The 18435-nt window shown below is 33.0% G+C and overlaps 1 protein-coding gene across 1 annotated transcript in view; it reads right to left on the reverse strand.

Annotated features, from left to right (window-relative positions):
- The window catches only part of LOC143258499 (tubulin-specific chaperone D-like), a 114897-nt gene that overhangs the window by 18520 nt on the left and 77942 nt on the right, over positions 1 to 18435 (reverse strand). The window contains 1 exon segment of the mRNA XM_076517553.1: positions 17220 to 17363. Within this exon segment, the coding sequence (XP_076373668.1) occupies positions 17220 to 17363 (144 nt within the window).

The following is an 18435-nucleotide window of genomic DNA, read 5'->3' on the forward strand; positions in this document are numbered from 1 at the left end:
AAACACAAATCAAAACTCAATACATATAGTATGATAGTGTAACAAGCATTCTGACACTGGAACAATCAAGATATGAGAAAAATAAATACAAGCCTAACTTAAATCCTGATGAATGTAACTACACTTACAACATTGTCAGTTCTAGCCCTAAATGTATAGAATTGGTGAAATACAGAAGTTAGCAATTTCCTTACCTGAAAATATATTTTAGTGCATGTTCACCTCCACACATGGAAAGATTCTTTCCCCCTGAATTTGCACATTTTGCCAAAGAGATTTGCAAGCCATTTGCCTCATTAAAACTCTCACCTAATTTCACATGAAAGCACATTAATTTGTACATCAATGCAGCAGAATCCTCCACCAAAAGGAGTGTGACACTCCTCCATGTACAATGACTCCCACTAAATTCTTGGTAGTGAATCTTCATAATTTGATAAAGCAATGAATAAATAATCACCAGAAATGCGGGGAGGATGGGTGTGAATCTGTGAGAAGGTATCTATTGAAAATACAGTTTCAGGCAGGGAAAATGTTAACTTTTGAAATTAATACTCACTTCCTCATACAGAGAACTAGAATCCCATAAGAAGATGATGGAGGAAACAGTGCAAAAATTACCTGGGTGAGCTCCTTTTAAAAAAAACATAAGGCAGAACTGTCTGTGGAAGACAGCATCTCCTTGCTCATGTAGGAGAAAAGGCAAAAAAGCCAAAAGTGTGTTGCAAGGACGAGTAGAATAGGTACACAGCCATCTGAGAATTTGCACGCAAACTGTTTGACAGCAGATATAGGTAATAAAATTGGAGTTTGTTATTTGCTCACCTCCTCTACCATCAGAAATTGAAAATTCAAAAACAACTGTGGGAGAAGGACCATAGTGATAAGTGTGCATGGAATAGAAGCATCTCTTGTTCTAGCTTCAATGTTTAGGTCCCAATCAGTAAGAATTCTCCACTGTCCACCATACCAGTGACTGAAAATTGGCTAGTATATGGCAAGGGTTTCTTAGATTCCACTTCATAATAGAGGAGATTTCATGTTGGAAAGACCTGGAGAATGTGCTCAATTCTTTATCAGTTTCTCTGTCTAGAAACATCTTTCACTGGAGACAGTACAGTCAGTGACTGCAAAATGTTACATTTAACAGCTAGCAAGTACTAACCAGAAAAGTTCTTTTTCTAAGAAAGTCCACAGATGGGTTCAGTCTGCACTGCACATTTAATGTAAATAGATGTATAAGTATCATGAGAAAACTTCAAGTAGTTTTGCAGAACATTCCATCTCACAGATAGCACTAGTAGAGCCAAGGTTGATGGTATGAGTGCTTTCTATTATGCAACATGATGCAGAATTTTAAAGAGGATTCAAGAGAAAACTGTGGCACATACATACAAACAATGGTAACCACAAATAATAAGGACGACATACATGGCTATGGAGATGATACACTGAACAAGTTGTTAATGATTTAATAGGATCCTGACTAAAAGTGTGGCAATATGTTTGCAGAAAAACTTAAATGAAACAAATGAGTACAGCACTTCTTTTTTATAAACATAAGATATCTGATGATTTGTCATGTGTGTTGAAATGCATGTGAGTGAAAGGTTTTATTGTTGTTTTTGTCTGTGATGAAGCAGAGGAGCCATAGACAATGGAGAAAGTACCACAAGGGCAGAAAGAAAATGCTCAGTGCAAAACAGGTGACTAGACACTATACGTTTAGTACGAGAATGGAAGAAGGTTGGGCAAAGCTAAGAAGAAATGAAGGGAATTATCCAGTCAATAAGAATTAGGGTCAGTGTGAGGAAAAATTAGGAAATTTTATGGGCTACTCAAATACTCAGAGTCATGAAAAGGAAGTTGGGAGTATTATATTTGAGAACAGGTGAAGAAAAGCCTTTCATCCAAATAAATGGATCACTAACCCAGAACATGAATAAATAAATCAAGAATCTAAATAATATGAATGAAAATGCAGGGAAACTAATGCTTTAATAAACAGAAAAACATAGAACTGGAAATGTAATCCCACTGGATGAATAGAAGAAAATATAGTGAGAGGACTGGGTGGTTGGAAAGTAGAGAAATGTACCCAAAACATAAATCATGGTTATCTATAAGCTGGGATGAATGACTAATGGAAAGAGAAATTCACAATCTAATATTGTGTGACAACCAAGAAGAATAGAAAAAAGTGAGGTTGAAAAATGGATGGACAGTCTCCTCCCCTTCAAGACATCAGAAATAAGCAGTTTAAAGCAGGAGGTGAAAATAAACTGGTTGAGACCAAGGGTGAGAAACAAATATCAAGTGATCATTGGCTTATTTCTATGGATGAAGTGAAAGGACAAAATGAAGACCCCAAAGAAAGGTGGAAGGGTGACTTGAGATAGGAAGGTGTCCTTCTCAGAAGGTTCAAACAACAGAGGAATAACATAATGTTTAGGAACAACAATTGACCTCTTGGTCCATCTCAGTTGTCCCATCCTCTAAGCAAAACTAAAACTAATAAACAAACAAACTGAAAAAAGTTTAAAGCCAGCCCTTATCAATTGTATATCTCATTAAATTCATGTCTTTCCTATATACACAACATCTGAAGGCAAGTCATTCCATAAGCCAACCATCCTATTTGAAAAATACAATTGTTTTAGCTAAAGACAGCTTCTACCATGCCTAAATCTGTATTTATCTTCTCTAGTTCTATGATTCTCACTATTAAGTATGAAAAATGTTGACACATCAACTTATCAATTCCTTTTACAATCTGAAAAACACTTCATTCATATCCCCACTAACTCTTCTTTTTTAAAAAAGCAAATAATTTTAAGGATCTTAATCTTTCTTTATATGACAATCCTTTGCTCCCACACACCATTCTAGTAATCATTCTCTGAACCCCAACAATTTAATGAGCCCAATACTGAATATAATATTCCAAATGTGGCCTAACCAGTAACCCGTACAATTAAATTATAACCTTTTTAGACTTGTATTCATTTTTTTTCTGTGTTAAATACAAGTTTTAAATTTGAGTGAATGCAATGGTTATTTCATCCATTTGAATATCTTCTTTAAAATGACATAAGAAAAGTTCATATTATCATCTACTAGGCTAAGTTAGGGCCAGTTTCTCTTGTAGCTGAAAACATAAGAAAATCATAGGATCTGATCCTTATATGTACAACATACATCCTTCTGCCTATATCATATTTTTATGACCAGATGCTATATTTGTTACATTTTTGTATCAAAATTGAATGAATCTGCTCCTAGATTCTTTCCAAATTAATACACAACTGTTATCAAGTTGCAGGATGAAATAATACTGGTTCACATATTACTGATCTGTTGTAGGCATTATTTACATGACTGCAAAAAACTATGTTGTGGCTTGTGGATACTAAAAGACAGGCTCCCTTTATAATGTCACTATGCAATGATACAACCTCAAGATACTTTAGTGTGCTTCTGGTTCTGTCTGAAGCAAGTATTTTTCAATTATTGCAAGCCATATTGACATACAGTAGTAAATTAAAATTTTTATGATGGTCTACCTTTTATAATTGTTCATTAAACAACTATGATGGTTTAACTTTATTGTTATTTATGAAATTAGTTATATATTAATACAGTTAAATACTATAACACAAATTACTTAAATTTAATACCATAAGTTACTATATGTTGTAGAAATGCAAACAAATGTGCATATTATTTAGAATGTAGCAAGTTCCAACTAGATGTATGCCTAACAACAACACAGCCTGTGTGATAATTGACCACTACGTTATCTTAGAAGAAACTGTAGCCAAATTGCAACAGCCTACTTTTACTGCTGACTTTCATACCCATGAAACAGTGTAATATCTTTTGAACTCTAACTGCTACAATAAACAAAGTTGAGCCATATAAAATCTGTCAATTACTTCAAAGTCAAAAAGTGAGTATCCTTTGATTACAATGACCCACAGTGGACAAGTAACAGTCATCTACTTATGTTGTGTGTGATGGTCTGCTTTGTTTCAATACATAACTGTGAAATTAAATGGAAGCAATCCCACATTCTAAAAACAACACTTTAATACCTTTGTTTCCAATTCAAAATAAAATGCTTTGTGTGGCTAGCATGGATTATATGATTAGTAAATCAATTTCAGTCTTCTTTCAGGTCTGTTACCTGTTCAAGAAATTCTGGAGTATTTTAAACATTCTGATTTACTTGAATTTAATAATTGAAGCAAGACTATGAGACCATTATTCATACACATTCACATACACAGTATAGGCTACATGAGCAATCATTCGTCTTTCAAAATTTATAGATCATACTGGAGAGATTTACACATTTTGGTAAAAAGTTTGGAAAAAACAACATTTATATAATATTTATTTTAACCAATGATTTTGCCTTTGCAGCTTCCTGGGATTTGGAACACAACTGTGTTCAAACACAACTGTTTGATATTAAAATGTTCTTTAAATTACAAAACTAATTGTAATGTGCATCTAAAAGAATATTTATTATTATTGTTTCATTCTTATTCTAATATCACAGATCAGTGTTAATATAAACTATACAAATAAACTATTACATAACATATAGCACTTTTATACAAGATATAAAAATAAAGAGAACTACAATATGTTCTATGGCCAGCAAAACAAACTACATAGGTGGAAAACAGAACCTATTAAGAAACCACAAATGGAAAGGATACAAAGTTTACTAACAGTGTTAAAAACAAATTGCAAGACTTTATGATACTCCAAAATATGCATGTGTTAAACTGAAAGTAAGAGTGTCAAGTGTATTTGTATGTGTTATTTTTAATGGAAGTTGTGGTAGTTTAGTTACATTTGCCACCCATTGTCTTTATTTATTTTTGGATTTTTTTTTGTTAACAAGTATAGCTTCCACATATTTTCGCTGTTAAAATTTTTTTTACAGCAGAGACATTTTAAATAGGTTTTGGTTTTCACATTTGTATAGCAAGTGTTCTGCTGGAGTGACTGTGTTGTACATACATATATAATGCACTTCTGTATTTTGAGATAGTGTCAGCTGCTTTGCAAACAAGTACCAAATGTGTTGGAAGGCTAAAAACTAAAAATTACTCTTTAGATAATACCTTTTTGGTTGTGAGATCTGATTTACTATAAAACTTATAATTTTTCTTATACTAAAAATGTATTTCTGATAGGTACTTCCCTCTTCTCCCAAGATTAGCTTTTCCTATTTTTTGCTGCCCTCTATATGTAATTTGTTTTTATAATTCATGTTACAAGCATTTTGCACCTCCCCTACCAGAATCAGACTCGATATGTTTCTCACACATCATTTCTCCACCAGAAAAAATGTACTACAATCACCTGGCATATATGATTTCCTCTCTGCATCACTACTGAATCATAACTTCCAAGTTTGGCAGAAGATGTAATTACTGGAAGACTGAGATGAAGGATGGGACCAGAATATTTTTAGCATAGAAAAATTATAATTTCTGTTGTGGTTCTTCCCTCTTCTCATAAGTATAGCTAGAATCCCACATTGAAAAGGAAGAGGAACTGGTGCAAGAAAGGGACAGATGTACCCTCTGAAAGTGTCCAAAAGATACTTCTGTTGAGGAAAGAAACAGATCAGATAATCAGACAAGATGTAGTGCATTACTTCTGAACCAGGTATAACATTGCCAGGAACAACTAAGAACAAACATCGCAGAAAAGGAAAGGAGCACATCTTAGTGGAAGATAAGTCAGGAAAGTGATCTCAATCAAAGAAATATATAATTTGATCCCTTAGAAGGAAAGTGGGTAATGGAGGATAAGTCCCATGATGTAATGGCTAGGATATGGTAGACATTACTTGGTAAGTCAACAACATCCAAAACCTCCTCATTAGGTACCAACAACTGCACAAGATAGGAATGAGAATCATACAGACTTTACCTCAAGCCCTAAAACCATGGATGTGAAGAAAATATCAACTTCAGTGGCATGACACAGAATTAGCATTGAGACAGAGATCAAAGAATGTATTATCAAGTATCTGTGGGAAATCCATTACATGAAATCAATTCTAGTGACTAAGAGATTGGTTTTAAAATGTCCAAAGGTTAATAACATTACTGTCACAAGATAGAAGAAGAGTGCCCAGGACAGAAAATTTCCTCATATACCATCCATGACCCACTACACAGAAGGAAGAATAAAGGGAAGAAGATGGACAACCCCAAATCTGTGTGAGAACTTAAGTTGTCTGGTTCACTTTGTATCCAAATCCAGCCTACAGGATACTAACCTCTGTGCAAGGATAACATCAGGGCACCAATCATAAAGATGAATTGCACCAAGATGTCTCACTCAGTGTTACATGTCACTCAATTCAGAGGATGATATGCTGTGTGTCTTCTACACTAGCAGTACAACAACACCTTATTCTGAGCTGAATGGTTATAGTTATCTATGTGGAACCCATTCAGTGGTTTGTCTCCACAGTCAACAACCCCAGCAGTTTGTAACTGTTAAGTGGTAAGGATTCCCATCTACAACTAGAAGAACAGGAGGAAGAACAGGTACACCAAAAATAATGCAATGGGTGATCACAAAACCCTATTTTGAAAAGCATGCCATATTAATTTAATCAATTGAAGCACGGCAGGGATGGACAGCCATATCCTTCTACTTTGCCCATGCTGTCCATGAGCAGTATGGAAGATAAATGTTTGAGGGGTGGTCCACATGCCTGACATCAGAATCTTCTCCAAAGGATGACAAGAATGAGAAGCACATAGTTTTAGAGAAAGAGAGTAGGTAAAACCATTTGCTGTGATCCATTTCACTAAACAATTGAGGGCAGTTTGTAGCTGCTGCTTAATAAATCTCATGCTCAATGGCTGACACTGTATGGTAGACTCAATGGCTGACACTGTATGGTAGAGTTATCCACTAATGCCATTAATCTTTACAATGAAAATTGTAAAATTCAAGATGCATCCATGAGTGCAAGGTCAAATTAAGGGTTTTATGGACCTTAGGCATTTCAACTTACATAGGACCCCTCAACACACAATCTCTATTTGCAATACAATTACAGTCATAGCTTGAGGATTCCTAATTAGTGTGAGGCCCTGGCTTCAGCCCAGTGAACCCATGCCTTAATTCAAGGTTGTCTGAGGGACTCCAAGTTCCAATGGCAAAGAATGGGAAAGTGACAAACCCACATGGACTTGGAATTTACAGTACATTAAAAATGTTCAATAAAAATGGGCAAATGGCCATGAAACCAACATGAGTGGAGGTCTTGCAGGATGCTATACCTCCACATAGTATCATAAACCTTCTCAAGGTAAAAAATACAAAAATAAAATGTTGCTTCATAAAGGCTTCCCTGATTGATATTTCAAGTCAAATCAGGTGGTCCACAGTGGAGTGCTGTCACCCACACAGAGTGGGTGATAAGAGACTGTTTAATTCCAGGAACCAAACAAAATGAGCATTAATCATTCTTGCTAAAATCTTACAGAGACAGCTCATCAAAGCAAATGCATGGTAGTTTTTAGGAATCTTGGGATCTTTCCCACGCTCATGAAAAGGGAGGATAATAGCATGGTGCCACAAATCAGGAAAAACATTCTCCTACCAGATCTGGTTAAAAACAACCAGAAGAAGGGCAAAAGAGGCAGGAAAGAGTTGGCACAGCATCTTGTAATGAACATCATCAGGTTTGACTGATGCACTGCCAGACCAATGAAGAGCAAGCTTGAGTTTCACCAGTATAAAAGGGAAATTATAGTCATAGAGACAATTAGCCTCAAAGGAAAGAGGCAATCACTCTATCCAATTTTGAAGTTGGGGTTGAAGGACGTGGACTCAAGCAGGCACAGGAAGGATTGGTGGGTACAGAGATTGGAGAGACGTTGATTCATCTACTTTCTTAACCACAGAGGGCAAAAGACTCTTCATACAGTTCAAGAATGACTCTGATGGGGGCAATGAAAGATCTGTATACACTACCACTGTAGCAGTTGAACCTAATGAAACAGCATATGTCTGAGATGAAATGGTGGGTAGCAACTTTCAAGCCTCAGGGTAAAAAATGTGGTGATTTTATTATAAAACAATCTACCTATTTTTCTTACACCCATCTAGGGCAAGACAAAAGTAAGAGAGGGTGAGAGCCACTATAATTAATATAATGAGGGCCCATTAAGCAGTGAAAGGCATCATGATCTTTGTCACCACAAAGAGCACACATCAAGGTACCACAACATGATGTTTTCAAGTGACTGAGCCACTGACATGGGAAACATTTGAGAGGGTTAGGAATATATGGCCAAACCTCACAATTTAGATAACATACCTTGCTGGTGGCAGGTGGATGTGATGATGTAAACATAAAATTAGGACACTGTTTGGCAGCATAATTCCATCTTTGCAAGTGAAGAAATGCCTTACTGCAGAAACTCTTTAGGTGGAGAAACCAATGAGGATCTCTGGCTCAAGAATGTTATACAAATCCCTCTCAATAATAACTCCTTGTGATGAATTCAAAGTAGCATGGTGAGTGACCTCAATAGGTTTAACTCCAATGGCCTTTGAATGCAAGAGAAGTTCACTGTTATATATTTAAAAATGGCTGGTATGGGTAGAGAAGGCACCACTAGAAAAACAAACAACGTTTCGACCTTCTTTTTCTTTGTGAACCTGACGATGAGCGAAGAAGGTCAAAATGTTGTTCACTCCTCTACTAGTGCTTTCTCTATCCATAACAAACGTTTTTAAATATATAATTTTCTCTACAAGTAGGTTTTCTCATCATCATGGATTAGAAGTTTAGTGTGTTTTGGAGTGGTTGTTTCCACCAAGATGTTCCCTAAATGTAGCTTTCTGACTGACTTAGGCGAGCCAGCAAGCCCATCTAGTCCACTCTTTTTTTAAAAAAAAGGTAGACCATTTGCCCTAAAGAATTTTCTGATAAAGAATATAATATCAGAAAATGAGGTACAGGTGTGAAGAAGTTAAGGATTGCTGTTCAGAATCTTAAAGACATGGTCATTTACCTATGATCTGTTTTTTAATATTTTATTTTTATTTGTGAATCCATAATAAAGAAAGAACATTTCAGTGCCCACTGATCCTACTCACCTTGGTTCCTAATGAGAAGCATGCTGCAATGCTACACAAGGACATTTCAGCAACACCAGGGTTTCATAAGCATTATACTCAAACACCAGCATCAAACACAATGTCCACAACACATTTAGAACATCCAGTACTGATAATTGGTTGACAGTAACCTCAGTTGACTGGTCAACTGACCTTTGGGGAGACACCCCAAGGCTGCCCGTCTACAGGAATTCAAAGCCAAAATGGTGTGTTAGTTAGACCCCTCAACCATCAGGAACCTCTCCTCCTCTTTATGGGACACCATACATGGCAAACACATGAGTGGACGTTTAGATCCCAGAGAAGGTAAAGTGAAAGAACAGAACCTTCCCTGGGAGGTCCCCTCACCACATACAGGAATCCACAGTGAGGGAGGAAGAGAATGTCCTCAGAAAACCCTTCAAAGTTTCTGTAAAGAACCTTACACAGGAGATGGATTGAGGAGAGGTCCTGCAAAAGAGTCATCAGGATAAGACAAAGATGAGAATACTGAGCATTGGTAAGATGAACAGGAGATAGGGGTCCCACTGCCCATATTCATCTGAAAATAATATACAGACCTAGCCCCCACATTAAACATTTATTTCAGTACAAATTTCAAGCACCTAAACTTTTACCTTCATGGCTCATTGTTCACAATACATCATTTAACAATATCTCTATATTCACCAAAGAATCTTCAAAACTTGACCTCCACATTAATTATAGTCTCATAATTAATAGTCTCATAATATAGTCTCATAGCTAAAAATCACCCAATCCTCAAAGACTCACAAAGCTCTTTATATCTAAAAAATTATTCTAAATTTTCATACTTGGCTGTTGTGTTTTATTTATATATATCATATATATAAACAATGTTCTACCTGTCCATTTACTGCCTTCTTTAATAACTAAGTAATTAAAGATTATGTTACTATATTATAACATTAGTAATCATCTTTGTAACACAATTTTCAGATTTTGTTGAAGATGGAATAAGTTATTTTAAAATGTTTGAACTTTGTAAGTAAAATGCTTTATGTTTTATCAACCATCACCATCTTCAATATTATACAAACAATTACCTCTTTTTGCTTCCAGTTCACTTTATTCATATGGGAAAAACGTCGACAAGCTTAGTTGAATTTTTAAAAACTCTTGTTACATGTTTACAAAACCTAAAAAATTGTGTCTGTTCATTGGTTATTACATAATGAAATTTAAATTATTTAATGTAGTAGTACAATTTAGTAGGGTGAAGTTTCATCAACAGTCAAGAGCAAAAAAGTAAGAGAACCAAAGTAAGTGCTATATTTCTTGATTTTTATGTCTATTTTTAGTTATCATTATAAAAGTAACTGAAATGTAGAAATTAGAAACATTTTAGGTTCAATTAGATTAGGTAAAATAACAAATAACAATAACAGTTTTTCATAAGGTATGTTCACAGCAATTCACAATTAGCATAAGCATTATGCAATTTTACAGGGTAAAACAAGTTAATGTTCTTTAAAGAATTTTCAACAAAGAAATAATTATAAATTTAAAAACTAGAATAAACAAATGTAGTTTCATGTTACAAATTCAATTCATTCTAGAAATAAGAAAATGGTAAATTAGACTTTTTTATGGTTACAAGGTCACTCAAATTAACCTGTATACAGGTAGGTTAGAGAAAATAACAGAAAAAATATAAAGATTTACTGAGAATAAAAACTTTTGAAATTTAATTTGAGGGTTTACAGATACAAATTAAAATTTAGATTTTTAGCTGAAAATTTTTTTAATTTTAAAATGAAAAATCACTTTGCGCACAGTGCAGTCAACACTTTGATTCCATATATTCATGGAAAAATTTTAATAAAAACACCTTAAATAATTCAAATTTACTGTCTCCAAAAGATTCTTAATGATTACTAAAAGCTTGCAATATTTCCTGTAGATACACAACACATATCACAAGTTATAGCATGGAAATTATAAAGGTAAATTTGGGGTCAATTTTTAGGTTGGATTGATCCAACACATTTTACTTATGCACAAACAGGCTACTTCTTTTATTGTGAACTGTACAGCTGTTTATATTATACTTCAATATCATTTATGTTTGTCACTAAACATTTGTTCTTTGTGGTTCCTGATTTGCTGTCATATGAGGTATACCATGAATATATGACATAATCAGCCAGTTGTCTAGGTAGTAATGAAACTGAATTCCTTGCTGAAGAAAATAAGTAACTATAGTGGAAAGGACCACTTTGGTTAGGAAAAAAATGAGCTGCGGCCAGGTCAAACGGAAGAGACTAAAACTGATAAGCATCAGTTTTGTAAATAATCCACAAGAATGGATGAACCAGACAGCAAAAAACATCTGCAATATCTATCTTCATCTATTTGCACATTCTATTTATGGCAAAACTATTAAGGCTGTCTTCTGCTATCCTTAATTTGAAAGCATTGAGAAAGAGAAGGTAGACAGTCAGCAGCATTCTATTAGATACCATCTAAACTAAAGAATTAAACGCCACTCTTATAATACACCCACAGTTTAAAGTTTGAGAAATAATTTGTGGCATTGCAGGGATTCAAATCCAGCTTACAATCATTGAAATCCAAAGCTCTAACATAGAGCCAAAGCTGCACCCTTCCTCTGTCATCCAGTAGCTCTTGTTTAGGTGAGCCCATAACTGAAGAAAATTCTCATATTAAATAAAGATCAGCACAATATCAATGTAGCAACAAAGAAGAAAGAAGATGCCAATCCTAACTCTTCTGGGGTATGATGAAGAGATGTAAATAAAACTTCAAAATGGGGTGGATCACCTCCACAATTGACCTCTCAATCACAATGGATCACCATTTGATCCATGCTCCTAAAATAAAAATAATCCACAGAACAATTAAATAACAGAGGAAGTAAGATGTCCCAAGAAAGGCAAAAAGCTTCTATCAAGTCATCTACAATCCACATTTCAAACATTATTAGTTAACAAACCTGGTAAGACAAACCATACTGTCCTAGACATTTAGGACTGAAATTTTGGCTTCAAGTTTATCTTTCTACATAAAAAAGTAATCTGCTCTTTTATAGCAGATGATGGAAGGAAAACTGGCCACAAATGTTCCACAGTGCCATAAGACAGTGCAATTCAAATACAGAAGGAACTTCCTCATATTCATTTTCCACAAAAGATGAAGCTAAAAAAGGCTAGTTTTAAATAAAATTAATGACAAATGAAACATGACTGGAAATGAAGACAGCATAAATGATAAGATGAACAATGGACACAGAAAGCCCACATAAACCTCACAGCTTACAGCAACTACAGGTTAAATTTTTTTTCCAGAAATAGTATGTCTAATATTGTCATCACTAATGTTCAACTTGAAATTTATAAAAACTTCAATAAAAACAACAGTTAATAATAGAATTAAGAAGCATACAAACTTAAAAAACTCTTAAACTTCCAAAAAAAAACCCTTTAAGATGTAGTCACTCAGGGCACCAGGAATTGTGTTAATGAAAAAGTTAAAAAATGCACATATAAAATGTATCAAGAGTAAAATGTACGCATATTTGTTAATAATAAGTTCCAAGTGAAGTGCAGTTAATGTAGTAATACTGAAATGACTAAATAGTAGGGATAACAGACACATGATAACATGTAATAATTGTTCCAAGATTATTTTAGAATTACACAATGCAATGAGGATGTTAAATAGGCTAGAAAGAAGTAAAGTAAAAGTGAAAATGTCCAAGTCATGGAACGAACCAAGAGTTATAGCTCAAAGTTAAGCAGAGAAACTGTTTCTTACAATTTTTACATACTTTTATTTCACTTATGTATTGTTGTTACCCATGTACTGTTGCTTTTCATACATGCAAATTTGAGAACATAAACATCAAGAATATTAATAACCTGATTTTAGATTTGTATCTGCACATCGAAAAATATTAAACACAAGCTAAGTACCTTTTCTTTGTCCAAGTTATAAACCTAAAAATACTTGTAAATGAATGCTATGATAAACAAAACAAAATTCCTAATTTTCATTCAATTTATTTATAACATATTATTACAGTGTTCATTATTACCTCATCAAAAGTTTTGTAAGCCTTTAAGAACTCAGTATGTATACACTATACAATGCTCAGGGTGACTTTATAGGAATACGTAGCAGCTAAAGTAGTGGCAGTAAAGATGTTTTTTCTTATCTGCTTTCAACAGCAAATTCTTAATGTCTTTCCATAGTGTTTTGCACTGTTAATTAATAGACAGTCACTGACCACAAAAGTGTCTAACAGGTTGAAGTTGAAAGGTCACAGGTCAAAGAAGGAAGTTAGTAAACTCAAATACGGCTCTTCATATCTGCATTATGGTGAGCACTGGAATAGAAACTTCAGCTGAGTTCATGTGTTAATGCAATAGCAATATTTATGTTCCCTCTGTATATATTGTGTTATGGAAACCTTATTAAAAGTTTGTTTTTGGTGTAAGTCAAAAATAACAAATGATCAATAGCAGCTATAATGGAGGTGCAGGGAGTTGTGAAACCCAATCAATATGATCCTTGTTCCAAAATATTATCCCATAAAGTTTAATTTAAATTGACTCAGGGATGTAGTAGTAATAGTTTGATAAAGAACTAACAAACAGATACGGATTTTTGTGCTTTATATGTAAATATATATACACACACACACATACACATACACAAAAAGAGTTTGAGTCTTAATAGTTTCTAATATATGCTAGTGGTTTTTATACTATTTTGTAACTTTTCTTTAGCAAAGAAAATAATGACCTTTAAGGCCACTGAAGTTATGCAAACATATACATTTTATTTATCATATTGACCAGTAATGCAGTTGACTGATTAATGAACTACAAAATTCAATCAGATGTTAGCTTTAAATGAATGCAAGCTTTTCTCCTGTTACTTCTAATAAACTACTCTGTGAAATATAACTATGACGCCATTTTTAAAACCCTTTCTGAGTATGTTACTGAGTAACATTCAGAATTTAATTAAACCACTTTACTGACAATGTATTTTAATGCAATTATCATTATCATGTAATATTAACTATGTTTTATTCTTTTATTTCAAAAGAAACTTCTCAAATATTATTTATAACTTGAGTTTTGATTTTTCATTATGTGCTCAACTTTAAGAGCTGATATAGAAGAAATTAAATGTCTCAGAGACATTCAAAGTAAGATGCAATAAGTTGTTTACCAATAACTTGAGTACATTCCAAGAACTTGTCCCCAAAGACGTGGTTGTAAATTTTTCTCTAAGATAAGCCATGCCTGCTTGAAAATAAAAGCTGTGTTGCTTAGCAACAGTTTTGAATTAAATGGTATGCTTATATCTAAGAGAGCTGATAGTAATAACCAATTATTACTAATACAGCAGTAAACACACTCATTTACAAATGAAGTAACATAAAGCTTAGTCTGTTGTTGCTTCATTTGTAAATAAGTATGTTTACTGTTATATTAGTAATAATTAGTTATTGTTGTCTAAAGCTACATCTCTAGAGCTTGGATATTTTTTCCTACCTTGTACATATTTTTTTTTATTCACATTTTGATTCACTTTTATTAATTATGTATTAATTGTGTTTTACAAGTTATCTTTGATAGCATTAATAATTTTTTTAAAAATTATTCCATATTTTTTTCACCCAGTTTTAACAACATTTTGCTGGAAATTAAAAATTTCTGTAAATTTTAACATCATATTGCCTGGGGTACTTTACTTATGTCAACACACATGAACCTGTGTGTTAAACACAGATAAAACAAAGATAAAAAACAAAATAAAGGTAAAACATTAAAAATAAACAATAAGTGAAAAGATAAGGATGTGAAATTACACATATGGCCCAAATAAGATATTTTAAAATTATTTAAGGAAGAGTTAAAAAGTATATATCAGGTCATCCCATAAGTAATGTCTGAAAATTTTATACAGAAAGTGCATCATCATTTCTGACTTTGTAGAAGGCTTTAATGACTACAATATGTAATAGGACGTGTATAAAAATGTTCAGACAAATAAAAGAAATTAACCCAACTTCATTTTTTCAGATCATTAGTCAAATAAGCCCTTATAAAGATGGATGTGTCTGAGGAGCACATTAGGCATATAATGCTTTACGAGCATAAACAAGGTAATAGTGCAGCAAAAACTACACAAAACATTCAAGGTGTTTATGGTGCAGTATCTCAATGAAAGAAAATGTTGAAGGTGGTTTTAGAAGTTCAGATCAGGTGACTACAGATTAAATGATGTGCCACGTTCAGGTCGCCTGCTGAGTTTAATTATGACTTACTGCTGACTGCAGTTGATAAAGATTGTGCTGTAATAGTTGAAAAACTAGCAGAGAAGATTAATTCAACTCATTCAACAGTTCACTCTCATTTGAAACAGCTTGGAAAGGTGTCAAAACTTGGAAAATGGGACCCTATGATTTTACAGAAGCCAACCTCAGAGAAAGAATGAACATTTACACTTTTCTGCATTTGCGTGAACGTAACTCACCATTTTTGGACAGGTTAATGACTAGAGATCAAAAATGGATACATTATAAAAATATTAAGTGCTGTAGATAATGGCTCAGTGAAGGTAAACTGGCTAAAGCATAGCCCAAAATGGACCTCCACCCTAGGAAAGTCTTGTTAAGCATTTGATGGTAAATTGTTGGTGTGATCCACTTTGAGTTGCTGCCACTCAATGTAACAATTACACCAGGCTTCTGTTGTCAACAGTTAGAGCACTTGAATGATGCACTGAAAGAAAAGAGGCCTGCTCTGATAAATCATAAAGGTGTTGTGTTACAGGAGGATAATGCATGGCCCCATACAGCAAAGATCACCATACAGCAAGGATCACATCTTCAAATATTTAAGAGATAGAGTGGGAAAAAACTTCCACAACCTCCTTATTCTCCAGACCTTGCCCCATCTGGTTATCATCTATTCTGAAGTTTGCAGAACTATCTTGATAGACACAAGCTTGGAACATCTGAAGATGTCAAAACTACCCTCTCTACATTATTTACCTCCAAACCCCAAGAATTTTATAGAAGTGGCATTCAGAAGCTTGTGAATCATTAGCAGGAAGTAATTAATAGTAATGGAACATACATTACTGATTAAATAACATTAAAAGCTTTTGAAATCCTCTCTCTTTTTCTGAACCTGAAATTGAACATTACTTAAGGAATGACCTGATACATATATATTTCTATTTCTTAATGTTAAGCATTTCAATGCTCTATAAGTTGATGATAATTGCTAGTTAGTGATGTAGTAAAAAAATGGAAAATAAAATACATCCACTTAACATAAAAAAAACTTTAGATAATCAATTAGGATGTTCTAGAGATTATGCGAGTGAAAAATGAAAACTGTAAGATAATAAATAGTACTTTTACACTAAAAATAAAAATCACCTTGCAGGTGAACTATCAGAGTACAAGCACTAACAATTACACTAAATAAGGAATTATTTCAGAAATAAGAAAAAGACATCATCAAATATTTTACTTTTCTGAAACTACATACTTTTATGAAAGTTCTTGTAAGTTATAAAACAATTTTAACCACTCATTCTACTTATCGAAAGAAATATAATGAGAGTTACATAACATTCTACATTTTGCAGCATATTGTTGTTAAAATGAGAGTTCTAGTTACATACACATTCAAGCACATAATTACAAATAGAAGTGAACATACTGGAGTTAAATACAACTTCATCAATTTGGTTTCAGTTTATGGGTATTTTAATGGTATAAAACCAAAGTTTTTAAATTTTTTTAAACAAAATTCCTTTTTTCTAATAAATTCACAATCACTTAGCAAGTGTAAATACAATTGCAAATTGTAAATATCAGGTTTAGTATGAGCTGAATTATTTATAGTACTGATTTCCTTCATAAATTTGGTGAATATGTTTACTGATTATAAATAATTTTTTCTACAATATTTATTAATGTGCACACTTTGAAAACTTACAATATATCTACATAAGTCTTGTAAAATAATTACCTTAGTTTCAGATAAGATTTAGTTCGAGAACCAACAGAAAAATAATCAACAGCAGTAACTATGTCAATACCATGAGGGAAAGTTCCCTGTCTACCGACGTTCTCTTGAAATGCTGCAGATGCTGCTCGCCTACAGTTTATTTCCCTTAAAATAATAAAAAAATTGAGTAAATGGTCATAAGTAAAGAAAACAAGTGTAATTAAACCAAAAATACAGAAATTCCATAATCTGAGTTACTTCTAAACAAACTAACAATTTAAATTCATAATACAATATTAATATGTAACAATTTTTAATTTGTCCAACCTTGTTTCATGTATTTTTCTATTCAGAAATAAATAAACAAGCACAAAAAATAAACATTTAGAAAAAGTAAAAACATTGGACAATATTAACAATGTGTACAATACAAAGAGCAAACTTATACTTTCATCAATACAAATGTATTTTAAATTTTTTATTGCAAGTCTGTTTCAAATTAATATATTTTTCATATCCAATGGTACTGGTCTTTCCTACAATCTTAGTAAACAATTTTTTTTTCTGTGAGCATATTGCATAACAAATTTCTAAAAGAAATGTGAAATTTTCTCCATGTATTATAGAAATTTTGCAACCTTGTGAAACACTTATAACAATCAGTTCTGGGTCCTTGAGGACATTTTCCCAGGTCTCATCCTTCACTTTTGGCATTTCAAATTCATCATGTGTAGTTTCTCAGAATGATAACTTTCAGCCAGCATTTGAAAATTTTATGATTGTTAATTTTAACTGAAATAAATAAATTGTGATAACTTTAACTCTCTTAACACAGGATCAGTTAATTTTATCAACCACATGACTTTTTTGTGTACATATTTTTAAAGATTTAATACTTCTAATTGTCAGTGTAGTGTGTTTGTCTTCATAAAATTTGGTAGGATTTCAATTGACATTGAGTTTTTCAGATATGACAAATATTTCTTTAGTGATGTATTTTTAATTCTTTCACGACAGGTCACAGGTCAAAGGCCATTTTTCCCTTAGTTTGACTTGCATTCAAAATTTTATAGAACTACTATTTTATGAATTTATGTCAATAAGTTTGAAATCAAATTGTAGATTATAATTCAAACTTTAATATTATATATGAGTTAATTTCATAACTTAAAATAAAATATGAAAAGAACACACCTAAGTATAAATATTTTTAGTGAGTTATGTGGTATGTTGAATG

The sequence above is a fragment of the Tachypleus tridentatus genome, chromosome 8, assembly GCF_004210375.1.
Source record: "Tachypleus tridentatus isolate NWPU-2018 chromosome 8, ASM421037v1, whole genome shotgun sequence".
NCBI classification, from domain to species: domain Eukaryota; kingdom Metazoa; phylum Arthropoda; class Merostomata; order Xiphosura; family Limulidae; genus Tachypleus; species Tachypleus tridentatus.